General features: G+C 39.9%; 1 protein-coding gene across 1 annotated transcript; it reads left to right on the top strand.

Annotated features, from left to right (window-relative positions):
* Positions 1 to 69: 69 nt before the first annotated feature.
* mmut (methylmalonyl CoA mutase) lies at positions 70 to 16,119 on the top strand. Its single transcript, XM_037685326.1, has 13 exons — positions 70 to 154; positions 1,330 to 1,758; positions 3,465 to 3,832; positions 3,960 to 4,117; positions 9,220 to 9,391; positions 9,525 to 9,773; positions 9,879 to 9,990; positions 12,787 to 12,902; positions 13,204 to 13,319; positions 13,614 to 13,745; positions 13,838 to 13,985; positions 14,691 to 14,858; positions 15,550 to 16,119. Exons 2-13 carry the CDS (start codon positions 1,368 to 1,370, stop codon positions 15,676 to 15,678), a joined length of 2,259 nt encoding a protein of 752 aa, XP_037541254.1. The 5' UTR covers positions 70 to 154; positions 1,330 to 1,367; the 3' UTR covers positions 15,679 to 16,119.
* The last annotated feature ends 9,308 nt before the right edge of the window (positions 16,120 to 25,427 follow it).

Genomic DNA, 25,427 nt, shown 5'->3' with positions numbered 1-25,427 from the left:
ACGAAGGTCCTGTGTCTTGGCTGATAATCAAGCCCACCCGGTTAACCGCCTTGTCGCCCGGAATACAAATGGAGTGTGCCTAGTGTGGGTTGACCTCAGTGTTGTGAAATTTCATTGGACGTGGCCGAGCACAACAAACTACATAAAACACAAGGTCAGAAAGTACCACGTAATGCTTAATAATATGTCCTATGTAACATAATGACCGCCTGCAAACATGTTTATGCAGCCAACTCCGCTTTTGCTTCTCCAGCTAATGCAGATGAATTCAACTTTTACCATTAGTAGCACGCGCTGTTAGTTGCGCTAGTAAATGTTAGCCTTATGCTAACATTTGACTTAAAAACAAAATAAAGTTCACAGAAACATCGCAAGTTTTCACTCGCTTGAGATGTCATTTGTTCATCACATACCTGTGGGGTTTAATAAACGGTGTCATATTTTTACATGTCTTTGCTTGTGTGTATTGGTCACAAATATGCTATGCTAGCCAGCGTAGCATTTGTAATGTTTATAAGCGTGCTACGCTAACGTTAGCTAACGTCACATTTAAAATGTACTTTCTCACATAAGCAGCTAATAAACTCGCATCAAACAGTGCAAGATTGATCTATTGACTGCTGTTTAGCATCTTATTTTAGAAGCTACAAGTAGTTTTCCATAAACATGACAACTCTAAACAGTTTTTATTAGAATTTAAGCTTGTTTTCATTAATGTGCATCTATAGTCAATATAATCAGGCATATAATCAATAATCAGGCAGCTCCGCATGCACTGGAAACATAAAACAAAAACGGTTAACTTTATACTGCTGCCTGTTTTGCATTCTTCTTATTTTGGAAGATTTCTGCACATCTGCAAGAGCAAAGTTCAACATAAAATGTTCACAGATGCACTAACTTTCAGTTTGTCATTGAAACTGAGATTGTTTTAATAAAGACAAATCATAGTTGAATCATTAACATGTCAAGTGGTTCATGAGATATTTTGCTAACAGACAGTGTTGGCTCCAACAGTTAGTATCAAAGTTTTAAAAAATCTCAGCTACTACCACAGCAAATTTGAGCTCAATATATGTAAAACTGGCTGTTTTATAGCCATTTATGTGTTTATTGATGCAGCTTAGCTGTAGCAGCCATCTTGAATCTGATTGTCTCCAAAAAATAATCAGTTGTAGATGCTCATTCAGTGATTACTTTCTGAGAATACTCATCCACTGGTTCATGAGATGATTTGCTAATGATAGGAAAATTCACACTCAGATATAGAAAAAAACACTTTCCACTTCACCTGTTTATTTTTTCACAACCTCTTATCTTTTCCTGCAGATTATCCATGTGTGTGTGTGAGTGAACCAAGAGGGAGCATGCTGACAGCACACAGGGCAGCGCTGGCTGCCGGCCGCCTGGCTGCAGCTTCTGCCTCTTCACCCTTCGCACATTATGCTCAAATTCATACTTCAGTATCACGTCAGGACCAGGTCGGACTGCATCCTGAGTGGGCCAGCCTGGCTCAGAAACAGCTGAAGGGAAAGAACCCAGACGATCTCATCTGGCGCACACCTGAGGGAATCAACATCAAGCCAGTATACACTAAGGCAGACTCAGAAGGAAACGCTGATGAACTGCCTGGAGTGTTCCCCTACACCAGAGGGCCCTATCCCACCATGTACACCTACAGACCATGGACCATCAGACAGTATGCTGGTTTCAGCACCGTGGAGGAGAGCAACAAGTTCTATAAAGATAACATTAAAGGTACATATATTTGTGTCGTTTGCTGATAAAACACTTAATTTAGAGTGTGTGAAGTTGGTTACTTGTTCAATTATTGCTGTTAGGATTTTTTGAATTGATCAGGAAATATTTAGGCCTTCATACATTTTTTTTCTAGATTCACATTTTTTTACAATATTTTCCACATTACATTTACAAAAGAGTGGTTGTGTCAGGAATGTAAAAACAACTGCCAACCCTTAATGCGAGTGCGCTCGCTGTGGCGACCCCTGAAGAAGGGAGCAGCCGAAAGATGAACAAAAAAATTAAATATTTATAAAATTAATGGCTTAAAATCAATTTTTATAAGATAAGATAAGATTTTTTTGGTGTGCTAGTGTCTGAGAGTCAATCACAACACACATACTTAGAGCGTGAAATTTTGGCAATATTCAAGGATTCAAGGTTCTTTGTTTGTCGTACACACCACATGGTAGAACGAAATTGTGTACACAGGGTCCCAGTTACATCCAACAAAAGTATTAAAATGTAAACGAAAAACAGTAATAGGATCTAAGATATGAACTAAGAAAAACGTTAAACAAAAAATACACTAAGCACTAGTAGAATAAAAAACAATGTGTTATATAATATTTTCATGGTTTGACTAAAACAGTTACAATTCAGTCATTTCTCCATATAAGATGATGTTAGTTTAAAATTTTAGTATGAAACATGGCAGGTGATATGCATCCTTTCATCAATGTGAGATCTTTAGTTAGAACATATTCACATACAAAATTAGCAATCAAGTAAAATTATTATATTTTTAGATTCCAATTAAGCCTGTCACAATAAACAATCAATAAATCGCATGATGAATGAAAATTATCAACCTCATTTTCATTTATTGACTTTATCCTTTCTTTGTGTCTCTTTCTACTGGACACGGCTCGACTCCGGTGCTCTTCACTTCACCCTCCCTTTCTCTTTAAAATCTGTTTTAACGATCCAAAATCATGTTTTTGGATCGTTAAAAGCAGCTAAGCTGAGAAGCTAAGCTATGAGCTAAGCTAACAGGCCGACCCTCTGTTTTGTCAAAGCTCAAAAGCACCTCCCTCACATTTTTCTTAAAGAGACACGCTGCTCACTCCCTCACTATCCATCCTTTGGTTCAAACAGTCTTATACTGCCATCCGGTGGTTGAAAAAAGGTACTACACACAAAACAAAATAAGATAGAAAACATTTCTTCTTAAATTTCACAATAATTACCAATTATTGTCAAATTTCAAACAATATTATCGTTTATCGCAATAATTTCTGAGACAATTAATCGCCCAGTAAAAATTTGTTATCGTGACAGGCCTAATTCCAATATAACAGTCTTATTAACCAAAAAGAGTTTTGTTGTACAAGTTTGTAATATTATTTCTACTTCTTCATTTAACTCATTTAAAACCAGCAAGTTAATTAGAGGTATAGCATATAAGAAGCAGTTGCTCAGAACTCAAAGCATTATTTCATCAGAACAGAGAGAGTATCGCTGAAAAAGCCAAACAAATTATTCAAACCAACAGCGGATATAACCAGGAATTAAAAAATCAACTGTTTGGTATGTTTTTGTGAGGCAAAGTCGACAATTGTTTCGTTATACAGTTCTCATTAAACTACCTTTCACCTCTTTTGTTTTCTTTTCCTGTCTTTAAACAGTAATTAAATACTTTTGTTGTTGTTTTTCCACTTCAGCTGGTCAGCAGGGTCTCTCTGTAGCTTTTGACCTCCCGACACACCGCGGGTATGACTCGGACAACCCCAGAGTCCACGGGGACGTCGGCATGGCTGGAGTCGCTATCGACACGGTGGAGGACATGAAGATGCTGTTTGATGGAATCCCCCTGGAGAAGATGTCCGTGTCAATGACAATGAACGGAGCCGTTATCCCAGTGCTGGCCATGTTTATCGTGACCGGAGAGGAGCAGGGGGTGCCTAAAGAAAAACTAACGGGCACAATTCAGAATGATATTTTAAAGGAGTTCATGGTCCGCAATACGTATATCTTCCCGCCGGAACCTTCTATGCACGCCATTGCTGACATTTTTGCGTACACCTCCAAGGTGAGTAACACAAGGGATGGGAGGTAATTGGTGACCGAAAACAAGTTTTAATCAGACACTGTTTTTGTAGTTTTACACAAGATTATTAGTAATAAGTGTTTTCTTGTGCCGCTATGACTGTTCATAGCACATGCCCAAGTTTAACTCCATATCCATCAGTGGCTACCATCTTCAGGAGGCCGGAGCCGATGCCATCCTAGAGGTAGCTTACACCATTGCTAATGGCCTGGAGTACTGCCGGACTGGTCTGAAAGCAGGCTTAACCATTGACGAGTTTGCTCCAAGGTACTAATTACGCTCATTTTAATGGATTTATACACTCACTGAGAAAAAAGGTTCAATGGAATGGTCCAATTTTGGTACATGTGTGAACCACTGATGGTGAAATAATTTGTATATTTTTTTACTTTTATTGAAACAGGTAATCTCACTGAGACAGGCACTTTCATTTACAAGAGACCTGTAACATATAATAAGCAACATTGTAACATAAAACATTCTGTCAGTGGTTTAAAGGGGGCAGATTTGAACAAAACTCAACAAGAACAGTCTGAAATGATGATTTCTAAATTGTCCAGGCTGTGACTGGACGGTGTTTGTGACATCATATAATTTAGATAAGGAGGCAGCAGGCTGAGGATGTGATTTGTAAATGAAAGTGCGAGAGTGTAGATTTGCAAGGAGCTGCCACCAGAGGGCATGTGTGCTGTGTGGAGCTCACTGATTCAAATGTGCATTCCTGCTTTCTTAAACTGATTGAATGTCTTTTAATAAAGTCAAGAGTTCGTCAACTCTAAACAGGTGATGCTCATCAACAAGTAGGAGGTGTTCAGTGCTTCACGTAGCGCTGCTCATCAGCAAACCCACAATCAATGGTTAAAAAAAAGGAGATTGCTTCTCAAAGATCACAAAAGCAGAAGCTGGGTGGCTTCTCAAGCGATGTGATTAGTCCCCTCAGCGGCTGTGGAAGGCAGATGTTTGAATCAATGGAAATCAAACCAGCCCTGTCCTGCTTTGTACCTTAAGAAGCTCCCGTGTGTTTGCCACCTTTTCTTTGTTCCCTCTCTCTTTCTGTTTCATTCATCCGTGTAACGCGCGCGTTTCAGGTACATTTAACTCTTATGGACATCTTTAAGGTCCAGCCCAGAGCTTCACTTTCTTCTTCATGACTTTAAAGAGAGATCTTCTCTTTTCTCCATGTCAGAAGCTTCATAACGACATGTAGTTTGTTGGTGTTTACCGTTGATCACCTGGCCTGGCAACACACTAGTTTTGTTCACAAGTGTTGATCTGAACACTGGATTTTCATTGGAGTGATGTCATTGGGAACTGCAGCTTTAGGGGAATCCCCAAGCTTTACAATGATGTCAAACATTATATGATGGGATTTCCTGACACTGTGACAGCCAGCAGAGAATAATGGTCCATTTCAAAAGACGTTAAAAGGAATATTTCAAGAAGACATTCCTGTTTATCTTTGACTGAAGTGTAGCTTAGGGAGATTTTATGCCTTTCTTTAGGTACTGGGTTACTACAGTGGTGTAGTCTATGTGATACGCCGGCGTACGGAGTATACCCACTAGAAAAGCTTAATAATTTCAGTATACCCACTTAGTGTCCAATGATACATGACATCATTAGCCACGTGTTACTGATACGTTAAGCTTCAGTTAAATGCTTCTGTAACAATCTATCAGTATGCAGTACTTGTTTATTACATTCACTTATCCAGCGAATTAATTGTATAATTAACACTTCTGTACTTACTACTTAATACTTGAACGTGTTTTGCTTTGATACTGTTTTATAAATTATATAACTTGTTTTTAATACAAAGTCAACTGTTGTACAAAGTTTGTTGTTCATTTATTCAAATATAAGCATCAGAGAAATTTGGAAATGTTCAAAAATGCTTAAAAATCAAAATAAATTGACGATTACATTGTACTACCCAGTGTACTTTGGTTTCTAAGTACAGCATACAGACCGACCACGGTAAAGTTGGTTTTATGTTGGACATTGGACATTTGCACTCTGTGGCTTCAATGGTGTCCAACGTAAAACTAACTTTACCGCAGTATACCCACTGGAAAAATGTAGACTGGGTTGCTGGTAGTTATCTTTATAAACTCAGTACTCAGTGTTTTCACATTATCTACACTGCAGTGTACAAACTGAATAAGAATATCAAAAGGGTGTGTACAGATTGTGAAAATAGGAAGAGTTTGTTTTACAAATGGAAAGTTCAGACCGCTCGAAATTTAGTTCTGTGGTAAAGTTTTCATAAATCATGGAACTTAACCTGCAGTTGTGTATATCTCATTAAAGCTGTTCAATATATTGAAAGGCCAGTTTAGTCATGTGACCTGTTTAAACTTTGAATGATGTTCTCTAATATTATGACTGTCCAGTAGAGCTCCAGAGTGGGTTTTCTCATTCGTTTGGCCAAAGTCTAGTCGTATTTTGTTGAAATGTGTTGCAGTTTTTTTCTAATCTCGTCTGTGACGCACAGTGTACCACCACCAAACGTCATAGCACACTATATTCAATGGAGCTGCATGTTTTGATGTCATTTTTGTTTAGGTTTTAAAAATCTGTGGTAGGAAATGGAGAATAACAAACAAATAAATTAGTATGTTTTAATGTTTATGCGTTGGCACCCTAGTTTGGTTATCTTGAGATAAAAAAAAACAACTTATGATCTTGAGAAAATCACATTAAAATTAATAATAGCAGAGATAGCCGTTTTTGACTTCTTACCATCTGATTGTGAGACCCTAGATGATAAATGCAATCCATGTTAGCACTTTGAGCTGAACACATTTCACTTTTTAGCGGCAGATGTATCTTTCATTTTTTTCATTCATTCAACCTTTATTTAGACAGATAAGTCACATTGAGCCTAGAAGACTCATTTACAAGTGAGATCTGTTTAGACAGACAAAAAGTAGTGAAACTGGACACATGTAGGAATTGGAGGCGAAAAAAATTCCTATCAGACTTTTTTTTCCTGCCCGAGAAGAAAAAACTCTGATATTAAAAAAACACCTCGCACAAACAAGCACATAGTGACGTAGACATTCTGCAGACGGGGGAGACGACAAGAGCGGTGAGCATGTCCATAGATGCTCTCGAGGGCACTGTAAGAATTCTGATAAGGATATAATAATCAGCCAGTGTCCTCTGGTGAGATCTGTAAACATTCTTGAGGGATGTTGGGGAATGGTCAAGAATAACGTCTATGAGAATCAAAGAGTCCTGAAATGATAACACAATATTTATTCATCTGGTTTCATCTGGTTATCAGTTGGGAATTCCTCAGGGAGGGGGTGGTGAGCATCAGATCACATGTTCTCCAGGCAAATTCAGATAAGCTGGCCTTCAAGGCCAGCCAAGGGAGCCAAATTCAGATAAACACACAGTTGTTTTGGGGACAGGCAGAACTTAATGACATCTACCTGTGACAGACATCTGTCTGTGTTGGTCCCCTCGGTTCCAAAATGTCTAAATTACATGGCCACACCAATGGAACGTGCCTGAGTAAAAATCCCCGAGATCTGATCCATTCTGCCCAAAGCATTTGAGTCTGGGTACTCGAGGCACGAATCAAGCCATCATAAAGGCAAGCAGCGTGATCGGGTCCAAATTTGCTGCCAACTACTTCCTTGATTGTTGATAAAACCAGCAACCAGACGAATCCAAAAAGCAGGAACCAGTTATTGTAAATCCAATTAAATATGCGTCCTTAAAATCCACAGATGGCAGCAGAGATAGACACATCATCAAGTCTTCAAGTAAGAGTCAGTCAGAGTCAGAGATTCCTTATTGTCATTCGCACCTCATGTGATACATGTGGTGGAGCGAAATTATGTATACAGAGTCTCAGTTACATCCAACAATAAAATGTAAAAGATAAACAGTAATAACATCTAAGATATGAACTAAGAAAAACATCAACTAAATATACACTAAGCACTAATAGCATATAAACATTACGTCAAACATCAGCAAGAACATGAGCATGAGTCTGTGTGAGCAGATGAGCACGCATGAACACATCAACATGAAACAGATCAGCAGCAACATGAAACAGATCAGCAGCCACATGATGTGATTTTTTTCACAGTGATTATTCTAGTTAGAGATTCATGAGTCTAACAGCCTCAGGATAGAAGCTGTTCCTCAGTCTAGTGGTTCTACACTTAATGCTCCTCAACCTCCTTCCTGAGGGGAGTGGGGCAAAAAGTGTGTGTGCTGGGTGAGTGGGGTCCTTCATGATGCAGGTGGCCCTCTTCCTGCATCTGGAGGTGTAGATGTCTGTGATGGTGGGGAGACTGACTCCGACAGTCTTCTGTGCAGCCTTCACCACTCTCTGCAAAGCTTTTCTTTCTGCATCTGTGCAGCCTCCATGTCACACGTTGATGCTGGAGCACAGGATGCTCTCCACTGCACACCTGTAGAAGGAGGTGAGGACTGAGCTTCCCAGACCAGCTCGCCTCAGCCGTCTGAGGAAGTAGAGTCTCTGATGAGCTTTCTTGATCAGGCTGGTGGTGTTGTTGCTCCAGCTGAGGTTGTCATTCATGTGTACACCCAAGTACTTGTAGCTGGAGACCACTTCCACTGCAGATCCTCTTATGTTCAAGGGGGTGTAGATGTTTTTGTTCCTTCTGAAGTCCACAATCATCTCCTTTGTCTTCTTCACATTGATGTGAAGGTTATTCTTTTTTCTCAAGTTGATGAGATATCCAGCTGCGTGCGTGCCAACAGGGCAAATCGGATCGCCTAAAGCCTGTCTTCTCTTCCAAGAAATTTTATCAATTGTGTTGAGGGACCAACTGATCAAAACAAGTCCATAATTATGGTTCAGAAGAAATGCAAGAGAGGCTCAAGCAGTTTCACAGACAGACAGAGCAGCAAAGCAAAGCAGAGAGGGAGGGGAAGGAAGAAACGTCTGATCTCGGCAAGAGCAAGTGGTGAAGTGCATCATTCATTCCAACATTTTACAGTCAGGTCATCTGGACAGTTTCTTTTTTTGTGCTGAAACGTTTCGCCTTCAATCCGGAAGGCTTCATCAGTCAAAGAAACACACAACACAAAACTGATTCTTCCCCCAACAGCTTACTCTAAAGTAGAACAAACCAGTTATATTGGTGCTAAGATGGTGTCTTTGGTACGCCCCCTCCTCCTTCTGGAAGAATCAGTTTTGTGTTGTGTTTCCTTGTCTGATGAAGCCTTCCAGATCGAAGGCCAAACGTTTCAGCACAAAAAAAGAAACTGTCCAGATGACCTGACTGAAAAATGTTGGATTGTATTCCTGTATTATTGAGCATGGACTTTGTTGCATCGTTCATTATTTTAATGTTAACATCATCTCTCTTTTCTGTCAGATTGTCCTTTTTCTGGGGCATAGGGATGAATTTCTACATGGAAATAGCCAAGCTGAGAGCAGCCAGGAGGTTGTGGGCCACTCTGCTGAAACAAAACTTCCAGCCCAAGAATGCCAAGTCTCTCCTCCTGCGCACCCACTGCCAGACTTCAGGCTGGTCTCTCACAGAGCAAGTAAATCCAAAACAGACTTTTTGCTTGTTTGCTTGTTTTTAAATTTAGATTTTGAACAGATTTTTTTAAACAAATTGCCCAGATGAGGTGTAATTAGTCCTACAACTTTGCTGTGTGCCTCCTCTTCCTGTAGGATCCGTACAACAATGTGATCCGTACGGTGATTGAAGCCATGGCTGCTGTGTTTGGGGGCACCCAGTCGCTACATACAAACTCCTTTGATGAAGCTCTGGGGTTACCAACTGTGAAGAGTGCCCGCATCGCCAGGAACACCCAGATTATCATCCAAGAAGAGTCGGGCATCCCCAAAGTGGCTGATCCCTGGGGGGGCTCGCACATGATGGAAGCTCTAACTAACGATGTTTATAATGCAGCTCTGAAGGTTTGTCATGAGGACGAACAAGCTCTTCCAACTAACCAGAGCAATTTATTAAAAGTTTATTCTTTACTTTGTAGTAACTAATTCACCAATGTTTGCTTTTTATAGTTCATTGAAGAAATCGAAGAGATGGGAGGCATGGCCAGAGCTGTGGCAGAGGGCATTCCAAAACTTCGAATCGAGGAATGTGCTGCACGAAGACAGGCTCGCATTGACTCAGGTACTGCAGAAATATATTGTCTCAATGCTTCACCACCTCTGCTTTGAAGCTTTTCATACATGTATCAAGGTGAACGGACAGATGGAGTTCATGTTGCATTAGGAGAGCGTGAAACTTGACTGCTGCCACTTAAAACACACGGTGGGGTTCTGTTTGACTAGCTAGTTAAAGCAAACATTTCTGGTGACAAATTTCTGAAATATTTTATACAAGACCATTTGTGTTGCGATCTGGTGGTTTAGTGTTGAACACAAATGCAGGCATACCATGGAGATGCTGAGTCTTACAAAAGAAAGCATTTGTTAACAAAAACAAAAGGCTGATGGGGCAATAAAACTTACTGAATTTTTTGCCTTATAAGTCGCGTTTTTTTGCATAATTTACACACCCTGCGACTTATAGGCCGAAGTGACATATTTATGAATTTTTTTCCCATATTTATAATCCAATTTTTGGCTGAGATATGACTGTTTTCATTCATTCTGACTGAAAAAAATAATTGAACAATACCACTTTCAGCCACTAGATGGCAGCAGAGTAGTAGTAGTAGCTATGTGGCATACAGTTGTATCATGTAATACGTAAATGTGTCTATAATGAAAATTCAAGAAAGTTCAAGACAAAAACAACTGGACTTTATTTATTGTACTTTATACTTTATTGTATTTGTCTTGAACTTTTTTGAATTTACCATGTCCTGGATGACTGAGAATCTTCACCAGCTATTAATGACACAATCAGCCTGCCATAGCCCCCCCCACCTTTGTTCTGATCACTGCTTGGAACAAGTCAAACCAGCTGCACCGCCCTGGCAAATGCCGCTATATTGACCATTAAAGTGCATTTATTAAGTAAAAGTTCAACTGAGACACACCTTAGCTATCATTTCAAGCAAACATATAATTGTTTTAGGTGCTTTTCTTGTTAAATTTCGAAGAAACGGACAACGTTCCTCCTTATTTTTTTTCTCCTTCTGCGCGCTCCCGGAGCACCGAGGCACCTAATACGTTTGAAATACAGCTGATTTCACCGGTAAAGTCTTTTATTAAGCAAACATTAGATTGAGACACACCTGTACTATAATTTCAAGTGGACAAATAATTGTTTTTAAGTGTTAATCTTGTTAAATTCTTGTTAAAGTCCTCCCGTGCACGCTCCTGCAGCTGCCATTTGGCAGCCCATCAATTTTTGGCACAACACTAGCCCACATTTCCAGGTTCGGCCCACATTTCTGGGTTGTCAGCGGTGACGTGTAACAAACGTGACACATCAGCAGTGACATAATAGATGCGACGTATACGGCAAAGCGACATATTTATGGATTTTTACACTTTTTTAGACATATTTGGACTGATGCAACTTATAAGGCGGAGCAACGTGTACAGCGGAAAATACGGTACATTATACGCGGGGGGACATGGAAGAAAGACATGGAGCCTAACAGGATTATGTCCAGACAACAAGGAACACAGAGACTCCAACTTAAATAGGGATGTTAGTGACAGACAAATGACAACACCTGGGAAGGACAACAGGTAAGAGCTGATTACAGAAGGGAAAATAATTGAGGAGCAGGAATGAACACAAGAGGGAGACAAACACAAGGGAACACAATCCTCACAGTTCGTTGTTGGTTCGGCTGCTCCTTTCTGCCGGGGTCGCCACAGCGAGGAAACTCGTAAGATTTTGTAATTGTTTGACTCCGGATGCCCTTTGTGACATAACCTGGGCTCAGACTCACAGACTGAGGACTACACCATCACAGTACTGACAGACTGAGCTGCAAGGCCGTTTGCTTTCTTTCTTTTTATCAGTATCAGAAAACAAAAAGACCCTGCAGGAAAAAAGTTGCCTCACATCAGGGGTGTCTTTTGACCAGTGGTGTGGAGATCATCTTCAATCTTCTTAGAGATTATTACAATCTGAGTAAATGGCTACTTTCAGCACTTTTTGGTTATTCGTGATCGAGCTTTGTGAGCACATTTTAAACAGAAAACTTTTCAGGGAAACACATGGTTGTTGATGGCTGGTACAATAATGAGATTTTAAGACCTCAATTTTCTGGCTTCCTGGGAAAATTGAGAGCAACGACAAAGTAAAGCTAATTACACATTGTATTGGTCTGAAATCACTGTAGAATGGTTTTGTTATAAGGCTCGATAAGACTGAATGGGAGCATTTAGCTATAATGAGGGGAATTGAAGAAAACTTCTTTTTTTTACTTTGTAAAAATTTCTGAATAAAACCAAAATTAGCTGCTATAGAGCAGAAAAAAAATCTAATTAACATAATCTCTGTACATTTGCTCTGATTCCCGCTCACATTATTCACTGGCTTTCTGGGGTAGCTCTTGTCACATCATTTTTTATTTTTCCCTCAGTTTTTGTTTATTTTAGAGCGTGATAGTTTTCTTATAGTTAAATCCACTGAAGACGTTGCACGATGGACACAAACATAATTGTCCACTTTTGTTTTTTGGTGGTAAGCAATAAAAAACTTGACTGCTTTAGTTCAAAACAGATGAAATGAGTCAAACTTAGAGGTCCCAATTAGTCCTGACAGCTATAACATTTATTGTTGTTTTAGTTTATTATACTTCTTGAAAAAAACCAGAGAAAACTGAAGTGTGCTCAGATTTTATATTGATTTTTATTTTTAAATCACAACAAAAATCCTGTTTGTGAAGAACTGTTGGAACGATGACTTGTTCTTCTTTTCTTTGCCTTTGTCTGCTTTGATGCTTGTGTCCATGTAATTTTTGCAGTCCAAATATAATTTTCTGCTTTTTGTTTTCAGGGTCGGAGGTCATCGTTGGGGTGAACAAGTACCGTCTGGAGAAGGAGGAGACTGTGGAGGTTCTCGCCATCGATAACACTGCTGTACGCCAGAAACAGATCGACAAACTGAGTAAGGTCAGTTGGCTTGAAAGTACCCCAAATCAGCTGCGTACAATTTTACTCAAGAAAAATTCTGGAGGATTACAGAGATAACTTTTGCAGAAACTCTTATATCAAAAATACATCTTCCGTTTGCACAAACATGAAAAAAAAACTTGAAACTAGCATCATCTTGGCGTCAAACAGACTTTTTTCACAGCAGGATAGATATATATTGTTTAAAAACAAGGTGTTTTTATTGATTTTTTTTTTGCATTTTTAATAACAGAACAAAGTGACAGCAGGATGTGTTTGCTTACTTGTACAATTCCTTTAGGTGAAGGAGAGTCGGGATCGTGAAGCAGCCAAGAGGTGCCTGGCAGCTATAGAGAAGTGTGCTCAGACCAAAGAGGGCAACCTTCTAGCCTTGGCTGTGGAGGCAGCACGAGCCAGGTCCAAACCTCCCATCACAGTTTGAACCCCCCTCCCTGATATCTGTGGGAATTAGTTTTAACATACATCAGATGATGTCGTTCTTAATTAAGGATGTTATGACTTGTAAAATATCCAATCTTATCACATAAAGCAAGATCCTGCAATGCTCCGTACAGTTAGTGGAGAATTTTTTATCCTGAACTCTTTTCCTAATTGGTTAGATTAACGCAGTTGTGCCAAAAAACAATAAACAAATTCAGTACATTGTAAAAAAAATAGGTTTAGGAATGTGCGTTCTGCTCCTTTGTGTAGATGCTCTGTTGGTGAAATCACTGACGCCATGAAGAAAGTGTTTGGTGAGCACAAGGCCAGCACCAGGATGGTGAGCGGCGCCTATCGCAGTGAGTTTGGAGAACATGATGAGATCACCCTGGTCAACAAAAGGTAGAAGATAACCACAGTTCACTGCACGACCTTCATACTGGTTGCTTGACGAGTTACGTTTTGTTTCTTTTAATCCTCTTGAAACCTTACAGAGTTGCAGATTTCAAAAAACACGAGGGCAGGAACCCTCGACTGCTGGTGGCAAAGATGGGACAGGACGGCCATGACAGAGGAGCCAAAGTCATCGCCACAGGCTTTGCAGATCTGGGTTTTGATGTAGACATCGGACCGCTGTTTCAGGTCAGTGTTTCAAACTGTTAGACATCATGTACGCGCTGTTACACAGTACGTCCTGTCATCTCTGTAGTAGCTGCTCACACTTTGAATTCACACGTGAGAAATAAAGCATGATGTCAAATTACAGGCGCAGCATTCTTTTCTTTGTTTTCTTATGGCTTGCTGCCTTTCATGACAGTTTTAAAATAAGATCATCTCAGGCAGGAAAAATAGTTCCAGTCGTTTTGGCCGAACCTCGTGAACGTTATGCACACCTTCATACAATATTTCTAAAGCTTGTGTCTGTTAGCGCTTGGAGTATGTTTTTAGGATGACTCTCAGCTACAACCACACCAAAAGTAGCTTGAACTCTGCAAAAGCGACTTGAGTTATAGTCGTTTTTGTGTTGGCCAAGCTCAGTTAGATGTGGCAGCCATCTTGAATTAGGTTAACCACAAAGGTAATGAGTTGTTTACTTTCTGAGTTTAGCTTCATGCCTACCTCCTAGGGATGTGTCAGTTATTTATATATTTACAGTGAGTGAAAGGAGGATACGTTTTTCTAACACAGGTGAAAATGAGAGTTTCTTGTGATCAGAAGATTCAAATACATCAGAATGTTAGATAAGACTTGTCGAAGTCCATGAGGTTGCTCTCTTTTGGTTCTTGATTGTAAAACCTTATTGCACGCTGCTCTCTTTCCTCTGTCCTGGTTGATGTTCGGTCACAGACTCCAGTGGAAGTTGCTCAGCAGGCGGTCGACGCAGATGTTCACTGCGTTGGAGTCAGCACGCTCGCTGCCGGACACAGGACCCTGGTCCCAGAGCTCATCAAAGAACTACGGAAGCTCAACAGGCCAGACATCCTCGTTATATGTGGAGGTGTCATCCCACCACAGGTAACTTCGAGAAGACATCTTATAAAAGGGACAGATAGACCAGTATCTAACGACTTCAACTAGATCTGCCATTTGCTTTAGTATTGTTTTTGTTAATAGTGCCTGACGTGGTTTTTAATAATCAGTAGATTCGATTATCTCCGTATTGAACTTTGGAAGGACTTTGACAATAGCTCTTCCATTCACATCATGATTTTTGTATTCTTTGTGATAAATGCAGTCACTTTAGATACTTTTAACTGCGTTGATTGTTATAACAATTTAACATCAGTCCAAGCAGGAATGGATTTGAAGTGGAAATGAAGAAGAATACAAACTAACACATCTGAAGAGCTCACAGTATCTGACTTTCACGCAACGTTTTCTTTTGGCAAAGACAAAATTCAGTAACAGGTCTCCTATGAGCCTGCTTGAATATCTGAAGCAATAAAAACTTGTCTAGTTTAACAAAAACTCATTAAATGTGATCTTACTGTTGTAAACGAAGAAGCAGTTTGTGATGAGCTCAGTATGACAGTAAAACACTCGTATAGATCCACTGCACCTTTGTTCCTCTACATTAAGAACTGCTGGCGTTCTGTGGTTTCTGTAGGTTTAGAATCGATGCTCCCTCTGAGTGTAAATTTATGACTGTGTGTGTGTTGGTAAGATTCATAAATCTGACATGTGTCCTGCCTGTGTGTGCCTGCAGGACTATGAGTTCCTGTATCACAGTGGTGTGTCTGCCATCTTTGGTCCAGGAACCAGGATCCCACAATCTGCTGTCGAAGTCATCGACAACATCGAGAAGAGTCTAGAAAAGATACGGCAAGCCATGTAAAAATAAAACAAATCTAAAATGCTTCATTAGAAAGTGACCTGCAGAATGAGAAGGTAAAGGACAAAAAGTGCCATCCCCCTCTGTGGCTTAACCGTTGGATTATCAGAGATGAATTACTTGTACATCAGATTACATGGATTAAGTTTATTTTCTTCTGTTAACAGCAACACTTAAATCCAAAGATGTCATGTCACATATTGCAGTAGGAGCTCTTCAACATCTGTATTGAGTAAAATCCTTCAAATATCATCCAAATGTCTAAACGTGACTAATAATTTACAATATTTATAACAGAAATACAGTTTCTCATGCATACCAGGATTGTCACTCTACAGAAATTTGGCTTTAGTCACCCCGCTGTAAAACTAAGTGTAGTTTTTGTGTGTAATTTAAAGTTTGATAAATGTCAGTGGAGTGGAGATTGGTAAATAAAACTGATAAAAAAGCAAAGCACTTATGATACATTCTTTCTGCTTCCTGTTTTTACTGAGTTTATCTGTATTTGGACGTGGCCTTTTCTTTTTCTTTTTTTCTTCTTCCTTGCATCAGTTTAATCTAAACGCCTAATTTTCAAGAACAAAGCAACAGAACATCAGGTACCACATCTGTGTTTCAGAAATATTTTTCTTCAGTTTATTTTGGTATAAAACTTTCTTGATTTTGATCAACGTGCTGCTGTTCGGCGTAATGTTTTTATGCTAGTAGTGCTTAGCGTATTTTTAGTTAATGTTTTTCTTAGTTCACATCTTAGATCTTATTACTGTTTTTCTTTTACATTTCATTGTTGGATGTAACTGGGACCCTGTGTACATAATTTCGTTCCACCACATGTACCACATGTGGTGCGAATGACAAATAGAGAAACTCTGAACTCTCTGAACTTAATAGGTTATAGTCATTTTAAAAATACATCCATCATCCATTATTTTTACCTGCTTCTTTTTTGTATCGCGGGGGTCACTGATGCCCATATCCAGCAGTCACTGTGTGAGAGGTGGGGGACATCCTGGACAGGTTTCCAGTCCATAACAGAGACACATGAGACAAACAGCCATTCACTCTCTAGAGACCATTTAGTTACCAATTTGGTCTGTGGGAGGCAACCCACAAATAGATCTCAATTGAATTTATTTGTATTCAGACAATTATTAACTAATTGGCCTCATGGTATAATGATTCAGACTGTAGTGTATTATAATTGAATTGTGTAACTGAAAGGGGTTTATGTTTTAAACTGGTATTGTGCTTTGAGATGACTTGTAAATTGGTGTTTCATCATCCAAACCAGCACAACAGGCAGTGAACCTCCAGGCCATCAACCAAGGAAACAACAGTAAACAGGATTGCCAATGGCTCTAGTTACCAACCATTTACTGTGCAGCAATACGACCCCATCAGTAGAAAGCTTCACACCGTGACTCATGCTTCAGAAGATGCTAACACCCTCTATAAGGAGTCACTGGTTGTGTCCCACAAGCCTTTTCCACACGATGCTCATCAGCACGTGTGCCGTCACTGTTAGGGTTTGAGGTCGGAGTGAACCCAGAGTGCAGAACAGGGACTCAACTCGGCAGATATACAAAAATAAGTTTTTAATGATAAATAAAAAGTACAAAATAAATAAGCTGACGGGGCAGCAAAACTTACATAAACAAGGAAGGTGGCACGGGGAACTCAGGAGACACGGGGAACTCGAGGAACCAGGAAGACAAAGAGAGACTCAGGAGACCCAAGGAAGCGTACCCAACGAAGAACGACCCGACAAAGGACAAGACAAAATAGGACTGCTTAAATACTGGGAGAAGACGAGACATGATGACAAACAGCTGGGACGAGACACAGGTGGCAACAATGGAAACTAATGAGGGAAGCACGAGGGAAACAGACACACCGGGCCACAGAAAAGTAACATCCTTACAGTCACTCCCTGTGTTAACGTTGAAATAAAGATTGTGTGTCTGAAGCTGATTCATCGCTCGTACACCTCTGACTGACAAAGCCATTACTTGAACAAAAATGCTCCTGTCAACCCAAGAGCTCAGATCTGATAGATTTTACATCTCCGTCTGTAAACGCTCGCCGAAGTGCTGTTAAGCTGGGCTTTGTGAGTTTCTGACGACAGACAGTAGCAGTTTATCAAAGAATGTTTTTGCTTGCACTGATAAAGAAGCCACATTAGCCTCACAGATGAAAGGTCCTTTAGGAAACTCAAATCTTAGATAAGAGATAAGATAACTTTATTGATTGTGCCAGAGTTTCAGTACAAAGGAACAAACAAGCTATAAAAATCCATCCATTATCTTTACCCGCTTCTTCCTTTTGGGTCGTGGGGGGTCACTGGTGTCCATGTCCAGCCATCAATGTTCGAGAGGCGGGGGACACCCTGGACAGGTCTCGAGTCCATCACGAGACAAACAAACATTCAATCTCTCACTCACACCTAGGAACAATTACCAATCAGTCTAACATGCATATTTTTGGCCTGTGGAGGAAAGTGGAATGCATGGAGAAAACCCACGCATGCACAGAGAGAACATGCAAACTCCACCCAGAAGGGCCCCCGTTCGGGATTTGAACCAGGGTCACCTGCTCGCTGAGAGGCGGCAGCTCTACTAACTGCGCCACCGTGCTGCCTGATATAAAAATAGCAGAGAATATAAAAAGATAACAGATTATAAAAATACCAACAATTAATAAGAAAACATTTCAGTCTTTCTCCCTCCTTAGATGACATTAATCTGGCCTCCAGCTCTAATGTTAAAAGTCTTGGTGTTATTTTTGATCAGGACATGTAATTTAATTTAATTTAATCCCCCACATTAAAAACTTTACTATAATTGTCTTCTTCCACCTGCGTAATATCACTAAAAGTAGAAACATCTTATCTAAAAATTATGCAGAAAAACTGGTTCATGCATTTGTCACGTCTAGACGGGACTATTGCAATGGTTTATAATCTGGATGTCCAGATACGTCTTTAAAACATCTTCACTTAATCCAAAATGCTGCTGCCAGAGTTTTAACTGGAGTTAGTGGGAGAGATCATATCTCTCCAGTTTTATCCTGATGCATGCTCAATAATTCAGGTAGAAAAATCTAAAAAAGTTAAATCTGGTCCTCTGGACATTAAAAAAAAAACAAAAAAAAAAAAACAAAGCAAAACAAAACAACAAAAAATGTAGAAACGTTTCGTCTCTCATCCGAGAGACTTCCTCAGTCTGAGGAGCTGTATTCAGCTCAGTCTCTTAAATAGCACCTTCTCAGAGTGGATCAACCAGTTTTGCTGCTGACAACCAAAACCAGCTGATCACATGCTCAAGAAGGACCATCAGCCTAACAATGGATCATTAGCACACTGATGGCTGTTTACTGTTCACAGAGGGCTGAGTGATACTAGCAATCACAGCATTGTAAGAGGGGGACAGTTGAACCCGGAGGCCTCCACCTCTGTTTAATGATGGACGGTTTCTTTTCACAAAGATGGCCTCCTTTACTCCTCTCTCAAACCATCGTTCCTCTCTGTCCAGGATGTGAACATCTTCATCCCTGAAAGAGTGACCGCTGGCCTGGAGATGAGTGTAGACCGCAGAGTCCTGGCCTGATGATTTTGTTGTTTTGCTTTTTTTTTTTTTTTTTTGGAATGTCCCGAGGACCAGATTTAACTTTTTTTAGACTCTCCAGTTTTAGTTTCTCTCCATTGGCTCCCTGTCAAATCCAGAATAGAATTCAAAATCTTACTTATAACCTACAAAGCTCTCAACAACCTGGCTCCACCTTATATTACAGATATTATTGTTCTATATTTTCCTAACAGAGCACTTTGCTCTCAGACTGCAGGTTTACTCGCAGTTCCTAGAGTTTCCAAAAACAGAATGAGAGGAAGATCTTCCAGTTATCAGGCTCCTCTCTTGTGAAACCAACTTCCAGTTTCTGTCCATGAGGCTGACACATTATCCAGTTTTAAAACTAGGCTTAAGACTTTGCTTTTTGATAAATCCTATAGTTAGGGTCGGCTTAGGTTTCCTGAGCTGTCCCTTAGATATGCTGCTATAAGCTTAGACTGCTGGAGGACAAACTGACCACACTTTTCACTCTACTTCTGTCTTTACTTGCTCTGCTCAACCTGTTTTGTATCTGTAATTATTTTTTCTATCCTTAACATGTGTTTTTTTTTTTTTTTGTCTTTAACCTGGACACCTGTTTTAGAGCTTAAGTAAATCCAATTCAATTCAGTTTATTTATATAGCGCCAGATCACAACAAAGTTGTCTCAGGGCACTTTACAGAAACATTCACATACATAAAAAGCCAATTAGTAAAGTTCTCTATCTAAGGAATCCAGCGGACTCGTTGAATCTTGGCTTCGTTGCAGTCTCCCATCCTGAGCAAGCACAGTGGCAACAGTGGAAAGGAAAAACTCCCTTTTAAAAGGAAGAAACCTCCAGCAGAACCAGGCTCAGTACAAGCAGCCATCTGCTTTGACCGGCTGGTTGAGAGGACAGGAAGGAGAGACAGACGAACACAGAATGGTAGGTCCAGGTCAGGTGCAGACAGAGACATTAAAGAGCTTTTTGTGGTGCAGGATTAATTTTATTGTCCTGTGTGTAGAAAGGGGGATGAGTTGAAAAGTTTGATAGCCACAGGGAGGAAGGACTTCCTGTGTTGTTCTGTGGAGCACCTCGGTGGTCTCCGTCCACGACTGAAGGTGCTACAGTAAGAGTCCAGGGTGTCATGGAGGGGGTGTGACATGTTCTTCAGGATCTGGAGCAGTTTCTTCAGCATCCTCTGCTCAGACACCTCTGTCAGAGACTGCAGGTCCACTCCCAGAACTGATCCAGCTCCCTAGATGAGTTTATCAAGTTTATTGGCATCATCTTTCTTCACCCTGCTGCCCCAGCACACCACAGCATAGAAGAAGACGCTGGAGACCACAGAGTGATAAAACATCTGCAGCATGGTCCTGCAGACATTAAAGGACCTGAGTCTCCTCAGAAGAAAAACGTGACTCTGTCCTTTCTTGTAGAGGGCGTTGGTGTTAGCTGTCCAGTCCAGTTTATTGTCTAAGCACTCTTGATGTTGATAGGGTGGTGATGATGGGGGTGATCTTCCTGTAGTCCACCTGCAGCTCTTTGTCCAATGCTGAGTTGCAGGTGGTTCTGTCCACACCACGCCACAAAGCTGTCCACCACACCTCTGTATTCTGCTTTTAGCCTTTGTTAGCACTACAAATGGTTGAGCTGAATTATCAAGACTCCCAACCAACATGAAGCTGATAGATACTTGACTGTACTTATAAAGCACCTTTCTATCTTATCAAGACACTCAAAGCTCTTTACACTACATCCTGTGTCCTCAATTACCCATTCATACATCACTCTACTCGATCTCTACAAAGAATGATCCGTGCTTTAGATCACATTCATACACTGATGAGACACACATCAGAGGATGTGGGTTCAGTGTCTTGCCCAGGGACACTTCAACATGTGACTGCTAGTGAAATCAAACCTCCAACTCTTGCACTGGAGGACGACTGCTCTAACCACTCAGCCACAGCCACCCTAAAGTTCAAAGAATGGGTAAATTTCAGAGTACATACTGTCATGTATACTGTGGGTTAAAGGGAGAGACTTTATCCTTAAATGGTGTCCCTATTGAGTTTGTCAACTCATATAAATATCTGGGTATCTTGGTCGACTCATATCTCTCTTTTAAGCTCCATGTGGAAAATCTAGCAAAGAAACTGAAAGTTAAACTGTGTTTCTTTTTCAGAGATAGATCCTGTCTAACTCTGAATGTTAGGAAACACCTTGTATCCGTGACTTCCCTTCCCTCCATTGATTATGGTGACATTATTTACATGAACGCTCCTACAAGAACCCTGCAGATGTTGGACACTGTCTATCACGGTGCACTAAGATTCATAACTGGATGTGATTATCGTACCCACCACTGCACCCTGTATTCACTGGTTAACTGGACATCATTAACTTCACACAGACTCTCTCACTGGTACATTTTCATCTTTAAATCACTTCTTGGTCTGCTGCCTTCATACATCTCCTCCTACATGTCTCTGCGTGAGTGCAGCTTCAGTGTGCACGCTCAGGACATTATTACCTGCAGTGTTCCCTCAGTGAGGACTGAACTAGGCAAAAGGGCCTTCTCCTACTCCGCTCCTGTTTCCTGGATCATCTTGCGAAAAGATCTGAAGCTCTCAACCTTGACCTCTAAGTCGCTTCAAACATCTGTTAAGTTCCTGGCAAAAACCAACGCAGACATGTTCTTGTTTATAGTTTTCTACATCGCCTTATAATCTAGCTGCTTTTTGCTACATTTTCTTTTGAATGTCATTTTATTTTCACTTGTTAAAAAAATTATTTTGCACACATCCTTCATGATTGTCTATTGCTGTTTTTTTGTCCACTGTTGTCATCATTCTGTTAAAATCAGGTCTCTCTTGTAAATGAGTCCCCGAGGCTCAATGGGATTAATCTGTTTAAATAAAGGTTGAATGAATGTTACAGTGTCATGGCGTCCGTATCCTGCATGCTATGATGCTCTGGTTGTTTTTGTTGTTACGTGGGACGTGGCTGCAGCGTGTCTGTAGCGTTCACCATCACCTGAATGTCATGTCTTCTGTCAGCATGGAGCCCAGGTCCTACCCAGTCTTCTGGCTCTTCTTCCTGTTAGCACTCTTTAGTAATTTGTCTTCTGTTCTCCTCATCTTCAAGTTAAGTCCAAAGCAAAACCACAACATCAGTTTCTTTTAGGTTCGTGTTGGTGGAAAGGATGAGCAGTAGATAATGTTGGTTTTACTTAAACACATGATCTAAAAAGACACAGTATGCAAACGGTGCCAGAAAATCTTAGATAATTGTGCAACAATGTTAATGTGAAGCAAAAAATGTGACGAGCTTGGTGCAGTCATTTCTCTTTTTTATTTTTAATACAAATTAAAATGTGGGCTTTTCTTGCTGTAGTTACTGCTCACAGCTCTGCCATGTCCATCAGACATATTCATCAGTATAAACTGTGCAAATGAATGTGCTCAGGGGTCAGAGCTCTACGTTCTCGAAGTGAAAAAATAGGAATTTCAACAGCAGGATTAAATTTTAATGAAAAAAAAAAAAAACAAAACAAGAAATTTCACTTAAACTGCACACAAGAGATTTACTGTGGAAAACAGGTGTAAAAAAAGACAGAATAGAACAATTTTTAATGCTTTCACGTGTTTATTTACACCACACAAAAATAAAATGCAGTCATTTTATGAAGAAAATACAAAAAAGGGTCATTTCTCCTCATCAGGTGAATTTAATTCATGACAATGCAAATCCAGATAGATCCATCTGTCATGGTCCATGTTTGGTTTGGTTTAGGATTTTTGCTTTCAGTTCCTCTGTGCCACTTCAGTTCTTCCTCTTCAGCTCCTGCCCCGCCCACATTCACCTGTGTTCCAGGTGTTTCCATTCACCAGCCCCTGTCCATATAATCCCTGCTTTTATTCCCCTCTCAGTTGAGCGTTGTGCATTCTTCATGTCTTGTTCTCGTCTCTGCAGAGTTCTCATCGATTAGTTTTGCTGCCACGGCAGTCTCTTTTGTTTCCAATTAATAAACTTTCAGTTCTTTTACTCAAACTTATTGTGACAGCACACATTCCTGGGTGCAGTTCTTACCAACTGTGACAAAATCCAACAGTGTGACCTGCAGAAGTTGCAAATGTTTCCTTCACTGTTGACCTCTAGTAATATAAAGCTTTTGTAAAGATTGCTTCCCCTTCCCTTCCTCCTGTTACCTTAGCAACAGCAAATTTTAAGTATTTTTTTCAAGTCACCCAGAAGCTAAGTTCAAATATGAGCATGCATTATTAATTTTGAAGTGAATAATCTGTTTCAAGGTTTTTTTACTACTCATCAAGGGACTTGGAATAAAACCACAACATTTGAGTCTGACTTTTTTTTTTTTCAAGACCAAATATTTCCATCCATCCATGATCTTTACCCGTTTCTTCCTTTCTGGGTCGCGGGGGTCACTGGTGCCCACATCCATATTATTATAAATATATTTATATTAAAAATGAGTGATCTGCTGCATCTGCAGCTCTGAAATGTTGATCGATAAAAACACTTGGTGTGTATTTTTCCCTCGCACACATCACAGTTTTAGGTTTTCTACCTCACCAACTTAGAAATTCTAAAATATATGAAGCCTCTTTACTGGGGTTGTTTCTAGACATGACAGGAAAAGGGAACACATGAGCTTGATGGTTCAACACACGACAGCTTCTGAAGCTTCAATTTAATACTTTTTAAAAGAAGTTTTGCTCCTTTTGTCTCAGATTGTTTTCCCCACAAAACAAAATGTCACACTGAGAGTCTTCCTCCTCTAGATGACTTACTGCCAATCTATATTAGAGCAGAATTACTGGTACACAAAAAATACAATCTGTAGACAGACACAATTTTAAAAAGTGTGAGAAGAGAAACTAAGAACAGCTTAAAGGTGCAATTTGTTCCTTTTAGTCAAATCTAATGGTCAAAATGTAAATGGTAACCATCTCCAATGCCATCCATCCACTTCATGAATGAATCACTGAATTATTTAAATACTCAGCTTCAAATCTTTAGGTTTTTTTTTTTTTTTTGTGATTAAAGGAACATTAAGACCTCCTGCCTGTAGGAAAATAATTATTTTTTTATTTAAACTTTATTTTACCAGGATAAAAAACCCATTGAGATTAAAAACCTCTTTTTCAAGGGAGACCTGACCAATAGGCAGCAACAAATTATGTTTTGAAGATTATCACACACAAAGATGTGTTCAGTTGCTGTATTGTAGAAAAACATATCAAATTCATTCCCTTAGGACAGAATCCACTCTTTAAACTCCACCATACTCAGTTATCAAATTGAACTTTATTCCATTAGCTTTGTTAATTACAGTTTATTTGACTGCATCTTATCCACGTGAGCAACCTGATAGTTAAAATGGTCAATCTGGCTGTTTTCATTTGTTTGTTTGGAGGAAGGAAACTAATAGGGCCAAATGTGGATAATCTGTACAATATAGGCTTATTTAGACCTTCAATATGCTTTTTATTGTGGAAAAAAACCTTCAAATTTACTTTAAGAGCAAACCAAAACAAAGCAACAACTTATATTTCTCTGTGGTTTCTGAGGTTTCTGAAACAAAAAGGTCAGAAGAAGCCGGTAAGCACTGAATCCAACAGGTTCTTATGATTCATTGCCTTAAACTGAACCGTTCCTCTTAGTTTGCATGATGGTAATATTGTCTTTGGTTTGTACAGCAGAAGCTGCCGCACACATAAATATGACAGCTTCATTATAAGGTCATAAAACACAAACTAAAAGACAGCTTGTAACAATACAATTAAATGCTTGTCTTAAATATCTTTCTTGAACACTGTGTGATGTCATTTATACTCTGAAGGTCATGGTACCAACAAGGCTTAGTCAGAACAAGCTGTCCAAAGATATTATGGACAGCTTGGTCCATAATATCTTTACAATCTGGTGTCCTAACTGTTGTTTAGGTACCAGGTCTGCTTGGCCTTCAAGGACACCCATCACCAAACAGATAATAGAAACGACGTCTGAAGAGAAAGACATTTCTTCACAACACAAAGCTGAAACAATTGAAGTCGTCAGCGCTTCTTTATCCATGCTCTATGAAACGTTTTTAGTTGCGTTTCTCTGAACAACCTTTGGTTTGTAGATCAGGATTTGC

The sequence above is a fragment of the Nematolebias whitei genome, chromosome 12, assembly GCF_014905685.2.
Source record: "Nematolebias whitei isolate Nwh7 chromosome 12, NemWhi1, whole genome shotgun sequence".
Lineage (NCBI taxonomy): Eukaryota > Metazoa > Chordata > Actinopteri > Cyprinodontiformes > Rivulidae > Nematolebias > Nematolebias whitei.
The sequence above is the reverse complement of the archived record's forward strand: the minus strand, read 5'-3'. Positions and strand labels throughout refer to the sequence as shown.

Coding starts and splice junctions, on each gene's coding strand:
- mmut (XM_037685326.1), top strand. CDS start 1,368: ATGCTGACAGCACACAGGGCAGCGCTGGCTGCCGGCCGCCTGGCTGCA. Junction 9,991..12,786: donor ACAGGCTCGCATTGACTCAG/GTACTGCAGAAA, acceptor TTTTGTTTTCAG/GGTCGGAGGTCATCGTTGGG. Junction 13,986..14,690: donor ACATCGGACCGCTGTTTCAG/GTCAGTGTTTCA, acceptor GTTCGGTCACAG/ACTCCAGTGGAAGTTGCTCA.